Source organism: Trifolium pratense, linkage group LG5 (genome assembly GCF_020283565.1).
Source record: "Trifolium pratense cultivar HEN17-A07 linkage group LG5, ARS_RC_1.1, whole genome shotgun sequence".
NCBI lineage: Eukaryota > Viridiplantae > Streptophyta > Magnoliopsida > Fabales > Fabaceae > Trifolium > Trifolium pratense.
In genome coordinates this window covers 19,203,371-19,212,216 of record NC_060063.1, presented here as the reverse complement: position 1 = coordinate 19,212,216, position 8,846 = coordinate 19,203,371, and the positions used below count along the sequence as shown (strand labels likewise).

The 8,846-nt window shown below is 31.2% G+C and overlaps 2 protein-coding genes across 2 annotated transcripts; both read left to right on the top strand.

The window, feature by feature from the left end:
- The first annotated feature begins 2,017 nt into the window (after positions 1 to 2,017).
- Positions 2,018 to 3,268, top strand: LOC123886189. Its single transcript, XM_045935523.1, has one exon. The coding sequence runs from the start codon at positions 2,018 to 2,020 to the stop codon at positions 3,266 to 3,268; it is 1,251 nt and encodes a 416-aa protein (XP_045791479.1).
- On the top strand, positions 3,268 to 4,128 carry LOC123886188 (signal transducer and activator of transcription C-like). The gene has a single exon (XM_045935522.1). It carries the CDS (start codon positions 3,268 to 3,270, stop codon positions 4,126 to 4,128), a length of 861 nt encoding a protein of 286 aa, XP_045791478.1.
- The last annotated feature ends 4,718 nt before the right edge of the window (positions 4,129 to 8,846 follow it).

The following is an 8,846-nucleotide window of genomic DNA, read 5'->3' as shown; positions in this document are numbered from 1 at the left end:
CTTTCTCTATCTAAAATTTCTCCAACATCTCTCTAAAATTTCTTAACTCTAAAAATTCTCTAAGTTTTTATCATTTCACTCTTGTTTTTCTTCATTTTGGTAAGTATTTCTCTAATATTCATGCAAGTTTAATATTTGATGTTTTATATTGATATGATAAATTGTGTTTATGCTAATAGTTAGTTTTTAAATTTTATTGTAGCAACTGTTATTTTGTCTGGCGATTTGTACATAGGAGTATAATGTAGACACCACTCTTCCTCAGCATAAAAATGTAAGTTCAATTTTTTTCTTAAAAAAACTTTATGAGTTGTTTTGTAATGTTTATATATATTTTTATTAATAGTTGTTTTTCTCTTTTTTATTTAAAGATTCATGGTTGGTTCGTCCGTTGTCGTGGTTGGGAGCTTAGTTTAAATAACTCCAAGTCAGACACTACCCGGCACAACAAGTAAGTAATATTATTTGGTTTGTATAATATATATGTTTGTGTGATTTTTTAAAGTTAGTATTTTTTTTGTTATTATTGAAATATATTGTTGGTTAACATGTTTAATATGATTTTTTTTAAAGTTATTCTCGCCGGTTATATGTTTAATGTGATGTTTAAAAGCTATATTTTTAATTTTTGTTAACAAACTTATTAGATCGTGTAAAAAGAAAAATAGTTATTAATATTTAACTTAACCACATGCATGTAAAATGATATATAATTATGTTTTAGTTTTTATTTAAAAAAAGTGTTAAAAATAATAAATAATAATGTTTTATTAATTAATAAACAAAATACGAAAAAACAATATAATTTTCATTTAAATAAAAAAAACGTAATGTAATATAAATAATTACTGTTTTATATATTAATGAAATAAATACATGTCATATATATAGTTAATGTACTTTTTAATTGAATTATTTTAAAGTCAAATAATAATTCTGTTTTAATTTTTATTTAAGTGGAAAATATTACATTTTTTATAAAAAAAACAACAATTATGTTTTATATATTAATAAACAAAATACTAACAATTTAATTTTTTATTTAAATAAAAAACGTTTTTTAAAAAAAATAGTTATTCTGTTTTAGATATTAACTAAATAAATGCATGTCATATAGTTAATGTACTTTTTAATTGTTAATTAAACAAAATACTTAAAACAATTAAAATTTTCATTTAAATAAAAAAAACGTAATTTAAAATAAATAAATAATTAGATTTTATAAATTAATGAAATAAATACATATCATATAGTTAATGTACTTTTTAATTGATAATTAAACAAAATGCTTAAAATAATTAAATTTTTCATTTAAATAAAATAATAATTATGTTTTATATATTAACTAAATAAATGCATGTCATATAGTTAATGTACTTTTTAATTGTTAATTAAACAAAATACTTAAAACAATTAAAATTTTCATTTAAATAAAAAAAACGTAATTTAAAATAAATAAATAATTAGATTTTATAAATTAATGAAATAAATACATATCATATAGTTAATGTACTTTTTAATTGATAATTAAACAAAATACTTAAAATAATTAAATTTTTCATTTAAATAAAATAATAATTATGTTTTATATATTAACTAAATAAATTCATGTCATATAGTTAATGTACTTTTTAATTGTTAATTAAACAAAATACTTAAAACAATTAAATTTTTCATTTAAATAAAAAAATAATTATGTTTTATATATAAATAAATGCATGTCATATAGTTAATGTACTTTTTAATTGAGTTTTTTTAAAGTCATATAATAATTCTGTTTCATTTTTTTTTAATAAATAACTGTTACATGGTTTTTTAAAATAATAAATGATTATGTTTAATAAACAAAATACTTATAAATAACAATTTAATTTTTTATTCCAATAAAAAAAACGTTTATATAAATAAATGATTATACATGCATGGAAGTCGAGATACCCCCTAATTGTAGATCTAATTAATATGAAATAGATCTATAATATAAATAGTCGTGTTGATATTGTATATTTATCCAGACATGGATCGTAGATGGATGTATGATCGTTATGAAGATGGGAAGTTGTTTATTGATGCAGTAAAACAAAAGCCCGTTGTTATTAGGGAAGGGGGAATTAGGTGTCCTTGTGTGGTCTGTCAATGTAGACGTATTCGCAGCGTAGATGAAATTAAGTATCATTTACATACTAAAGGATTTCAGCCGAATTATTGGGTTTGGACAAGTCATGGTGAATCCTTTACATCGGATCAAGGTGCTTCATCTAGCAATACTGTTTTACCTTCACAAAATGATCAACATAATTACCCGGCGGAATTACCTTCACAAGATTATCAGCATTACCCGTTCAACATGATGAACAATATGATAAGTGATGGTCTTGGGTACAATGTGGTGAACGAGTTTGAAGATGAATATGAAGGAGATGAGGAGCCGAATGCCGAAGCTCAGAGATTTTTTGATCTTTTAAAAGAGACCAACGTACCGTTGTTTGAAGGTTCTACAGACTCGAAGTTAACAGTTTGTGTTAGACTTTTGGGTCCGAAGTCTCAATATCTAGTTCCAGAATTAGCTATGGACTTGATCGCGAAACTGGTGCTGGATACGACACCCATCTTCGCTCGCGGTGATTTGCCGCGAAGTTATTATGAGGCAAAACAGCTAGTGTCAAAGCTAGGACTAGGAGTGAAGAGAATTGACTGTTGTGTTAACGGTTGTATGATATTTTATACCAATGAATTTGGTGTTAGTGACGGTGATTTACTTGAATGTAAATTTTGTGAAGAACCAAGATATCGTCAAACAAAAAATTCGAGGTCAAGTAGTAGAAAACCAGTACCAAGAAAGACAATGTTCTATTTACCCATAGTATCAAGGTTGCAGAGGTTGTATGCATCATTGCAAACTGCCACAAAAATGACATGGCACTCTGAAAATTATGAACAAAGAAAAAGGTCGGGTGAGTTGCGACATCCTTCTGATGGTCTTGCATGGAAGCATTTTGATCAAGTTCATCCTGATTTTGCTTCAGAGCCACGAAATGTACGATTAGGATTATGTTCTGATGGATTTACCCCGTATACTCAAGTATCAGCTACTCCATATTCATGTTGGCCTGTTATTGTCACCCCGTACAACCTTCCACCCGAAATGTGTATGTCAAAACCTTACATGTTTTTAGCTGCTGTAATACCGGGGGAAAGTATAAAGGTCGTATCGTTGGTCAGGGTAGTACGTCTTCGCTCGTTCAGAGGACGACAAGAGGATATATGATGGATAATATGAGCGACTCTTATGACAGTACTGCCACCATGCCTACCGGTCGATCTCAACGTGTGGAAAGTATTGAAGAATTGGAACAACGATTAAGAGCTGAACAACAACAGTCAATTGCTTCTATGAGAGAAGAGATGATGACACAGCTCAGGGCAGAACTCTCTAGCGGGATACCAGGACAATCAAACCAGCAACAGTTTCAGCAACAACCATTTCAGCAGCAACCATTTCAGCATCAACCATTTCAGCAGCAGCAATTTCAGCAACAACCATTTCAGCAGCAGCAGCAGCAACAACTTCAGCAGCAGTATCAGCGTCCTAATCAATCACAACGTCTGCAAAATTCCAACAATTTCAATTATATGACAGGTGTGAACTATGCAGTTCAACAGATTCAGAGCGTTGGAAGGAACTCACAGTCGTCCTACCAACCAGCAAGTCTTCATGAGGACCCGGCGGAAGATGAGGGGTATCGACCCGGTGAAGTTGATTTGAACGTATCCTCTGACCCGGATGAGAATTTCTTTACAGGTCTCCAAAATGACCCTTTATTGCAAGGGATGCTTGGGCAGCAGGGGCTGGCAATTCTTGGAGAATTGGAAATTCCCGGTTTCACAGTTCATGATTCCACTTCTATGAATCAAGGTGGCATAATAAGTCCACTTGTCCATAGTGGTGGAAATAGTCAAGGCAGAGGGGTAGGTTCTTCATCTGAAATGTCTATGGGCGGCGGTAGGCCAAGCGCCGGAAGGGCAAGTGTGGGAAGGACAAGCGCCGGAAGGGCAATCGTGGGAAGAGGAAGCGGTGGAAGAACAAGTGCCGGAAGAAGAGGAAGGGGAAACGGTCAAAATGCATAACCTCCATTTGTGTTGTCGTATTAATCATTTTAGTAGTTTTATTTGTGGAAGTAATTTAAGACAATTATCGTATTTGGTTTGTAACCTATGACATTTATCGGGTACTTTGTTTGTGTTGTATGACAATTATCGTATTTCGTCGTTTATTATCGAATTTTTAATTTATGTTTAATTATTAATATTTTAAATAATTCTGTCTTATTTTTATATTAAATAAAAAAAAAATTTAAAATAAATATAAATAAAATTATTAAAAATATTAAATTTAATATTTAAATAAATTAAAATGTTTTTTAAAGCAATTAATATTTAAAAAAAATGTTTTTTTAAAACAAAATAATTAATTATTAAATTTTATAAATTAAAAAGTTTTTTTTAAAATAAATATAAATAAAATTATTAAAAATATTAAATTTAATATTTAAATAAATTAAAATGTTTTTTTTAAAGCAATTAATATTTAAAAAAAATGTTTTTTTAAAACAAAATAATTAATTATTAAATTTTATAAATTAAAAAGTTTTTTTAAAATAAATATAAATAAAATTATTAAAAATATTAAATTTTATATTTAAATAAATTAAAATGTTTTTTTAAAGCAATTATTATTTAAAAAAACGGTTTTTTTAAAACAAAATAATTAATTAAAAACGCTTTTTTTAAAAAAATTTGAAAAGGCTGTAGTGGCGGTCCTGACCGTCGCTAAATGGTCAAATCTGGAAAATTTAGTGGCGGTCCTAGCCGCCAGTATCTCTGACGCAACCTGCAAAAGAAACTGAGTTTTCTGACACTAAACTTTGCGGCGGTCAAGGCCGCCAGTAACTTCCTTGGTCTTTGAATTGACCGTTGTTACTTAGTGGCGGTCTGGGCCGCCAGTAAGTCTCGTCAGCTATGTTTTCGACGGCTTTGGCCGCCAGTAACGTTACCGTCGAGTTATTTACTGGCGCATCTCGGCCGCCAGTAAACCGCCACTAATTAAGCTGTTTCTGGCGGTTTTTCCTTGTTTCTGGCGGTTTTTGGCCGCCAATAAATGGCGTTTTTCTTGTAGTGACGGCACAGTTGAAAAATACAAGACTCGCCTTGTAGCCAAAGGTTTTAGACAAAGAGAAAATATAGATTTCTTCGACACATTTTCACCTGTCACTAGAATAACGTCCATTCGAGTACTTATTTGAATAGCAGCTCTTTATAACTTAATTGTACACCAAATAGATGTCAAAACTGCTTTTTTAAATGGTGACTTAGAAGAAGAAATCTATATGGAACAACCGGAAGGGTTTGTTATACATGGACAAGAAACTAAGGTCTGCAAGTTAGATAAATCTCTGTATGGTCTTAAACAAGCTCCGAAACAATGGCATGAAAAGTTTGATAACTTAATGATATTGAATGGGTTCAGACTCAATGAGAGTGACAAATGCATTTACTATAAATGTGATGGCAACATTTGCACTATAATATGTCTCTATGTAGATGACATGTTGATATTTGGCTCAAACCTTTCTGCCATAAATAATGTGAAATCAATGTTGAGTAACAACTTTGATATGAAAGACCTCGGAGAAGCAAGTGTGATTCTTGGAATAAAAATCACTAGGTCTGAGAAGGGGATATCCCTAGATCAATCACATTATGTGGAAAAGATCCTAAAGAAATACGGTTACTTTAACTGTAAACCTGCCTGCACACCTTATGATCCCAGTGTAAAACTGTTTAAGAACACTGGTGATAGCGTAAGACAAACAGAATATGCGAGCATCATTGGTAGTCTTAGGTATGCCGCTGATTGTACTAGACCCGACATCGCCTATGTCGTGGGATTCTTGTGTAGGTTTACCAGCAGACCAGTAATGAGCATTGGCATGCTATTGAGAGAGTCATGAGATACCTGAAAAGGACCATGAATCTCGGATTACACTATCAGAGATTTCCAACTGTACTTGAAGGGTACAGTGATGCTGATTGGAACACCTTGTCAGATGATTCCAAAGCTACTAGTGGCCTTATATTTAGTATAGCCGGTGGAGCTGTATCATGGAAATCTAAGAAACAGACCTTTTTGACACAGTCCACTATGGAATCTGAAATGATAGCACTAGCAACTGCTAGTGAAGAAGCAAGCTGGTTGAGATGCTTGTTATCTGAGATTCCCTTATGGGAAAAACCTATGCCTGCTGTCTTGATCCATTGTGATAGTACTGCAGCTATCGCTAAAATTGAGAATCGTTTTTATAATGGTAAAAGACGTCAAATTAGAAGAAAGCACAGCACAGTGAGAGAGCTCATCACTACAGGTGTTGTGAGAGTGGATCATGTACGCACTAATGATAACCTAGCAGATCCTTTGACGAAAGGACTGGCTAGAGAGAAAGTCCACAATACATCTGTCAAGATGGGACTAATGCCTATGAAGTGAATTACTTATGATGGTAACCCAACCTAAAAGACTGGAGATCCCAAGAATTAGGTTCCAATGGGTAAACAGACTTTCTCATATATTTATTTAATATTTTATTAATCAAAATAATTATTTTTTTACTGTAATCAAAATAATTCAAAATAGGGGGATCAAAACTGCATTTAAGCCTTATTAAATTTATGTGGATTTCTATATGTTATTTATTTTATTTTTTTGTAAGGTAAAGAAACGTTTTAAATTGAGTAATTAAAACAAAATTAATACCGCTTATATAGTAGATTGTATAGGATATATCGATGCCCAGTTAATTGATTTTTGTTTAATAAAAAAATTGAATTTATATAAAGTGAGGTAATTTGAATTTGGGTTACATACAAAAAATTAGAGTTTTAGATAAAAAGAAAAAAATCGTGGGAGAAGTAACAAATAAAGTGGTGTTTTGTGGTTACAATTGGACATTTAACTCACATTAGTTCCAAAAATTTACAATTATGAAAAGAAAATACATATAAAATCACCCTTGAAAATGATTATGTCTCAAAAAATGAAAAAGGGGCAAATTGGTGATTTCATATGCATCTTCTTTTCATATATTGTATATAAAGTGAGGTAATTTAATTTGAATTTGGTTTACATACAAAAAATTGGATTTTTAGATAAAAAGAAAAAAATCGTGGGAGAAGAAGTAGCAAATAAAGTGGAGTTTTGTGGTTACAATTGGGCATTTAACTCATATTGGTTCCAAAAATATAACAAATTAATTCATATGGCTTAGTGGTAAATATAATAAGAAATGTAACTAAAAGGTTAAGGGCTTGAATGTTGCTTAGAAATGTTTTAGCATTTTTCTACTAATTTTTTTAATAAAGACACAAAATACCCTTAAAAATGATTATGTGTCAAAAAATGAAATAGGGGCAAATTAGTGATTTCATATGTATCTTCTTTTTATATATTGTAGACTGTACTATTTATAATATTATATATATCTGCAAGTTTTGTGAGAGCAGATTGAAGTTGTAAATATCCTACTGATAAATGGGAATCTAGAACTATAATTGAGAATTATCGGTGTGAGATTTCCAGAGCAACAACATAATTATCAATTAAAGAAACAAGCACCTTTACACATTCACAGACATGTTCCATATGTTGCCAAATAAGAGTAAACTACTTTTCTCCTAATAAAATTGACTGTCAAAGCTACTTTTAATTAAAGACATGTTAGATTGGCCCTTTTTTCTTTTACTCATTGAAACTTATATATTAATCTAGCATGTTAGAACCGATAACATGTATACATGCCCGAATCATATTCATATAAAATCTTATCAAAATCAAACACATGAAAAACTACTCGCCATATGGACATATCATCTGAACCAATAGTTATATGATTAAATGACAAAATACAGGAAAAGAAACATCAACACCTGGGTTGGAAGTGCCTAGCAACAAAATGATCGATGGCGAGGCAACGATGTTGGACGGTAAGTCGTGGCGGCGATAGTTCGTCGAGATGGGAATTCAGATCCATATAAGAAGACATAGGCCAAGTCACCACTCCGCGCGTGGTTGTATTATGATACATTGAACTGCATCTTATGTTCTAGCTTGCTGCTTCTAGAGCCTGACCATATTTGGTTCAGCAACGACTTCGACGTCGTATCAATCAACCGGGGAGGTTGATTTTGTACACTGGAAGCATTTGAAACCTAACTTTTCCCTCTATCATGTATGTTCGTGGATGTAATGCTACTTTCGCCGTTCTGGCCGTAAGAGTGATCTCGGTTGTACTGCAAAGTGCTTGGTGTAAGAATTTCTACAAATTCATAAATGAAATTCAACCTTAAACAGCGGAAACGAAATTGAATTTAAATAGCTGAAATACCTCCCGTCATTGCTATTGCTTAAAGCTTGTTCCGGTTGAGGATTGATCTTGCTTGAAGTTATTGAGGCTCTTTTAGTCTTCCAAGTTCTTACTCTCAACTATATAGATGATGTATATTTTCTGAATAGTAAATTGAGAGAGAGCTTAGGGACCAAAGGCTACTTTATATGTTTGATTCTACCATCAAGAAATCAAGAGCCATTACCACCCAAATAATGACCATTAAAAATTGAGATGCTCTAAAATCATAACTCCTAAAACCTATGGACCATACTTAATGTGGGTTTTTACTAATAATTAAAATAAAAACCGTTATGTTCTTACATTCTCCCACTTGGTCCATAGTATCTAATTATTGGTCTAAATGAGTCATCAAATACCTTCCTTAAGAAACAAACATGTGAATCA

Excerpts from the sequence above, each read along its gene's own strand:
- LOC123886189 (XM_045935523.1), top strand. The coding sequence starts at position 2,018 with ATGGATCGTAGATGGATGTATGATCGTTATGAAGATGGGAAGTTGTTT.
- LOC123886188 (XM_045935522.1), top strand. The coding sequence starts at position 3,268 with ATGGATAATATGAGCGACTCTTATGACAGTACTGCCACCATGCCTACC.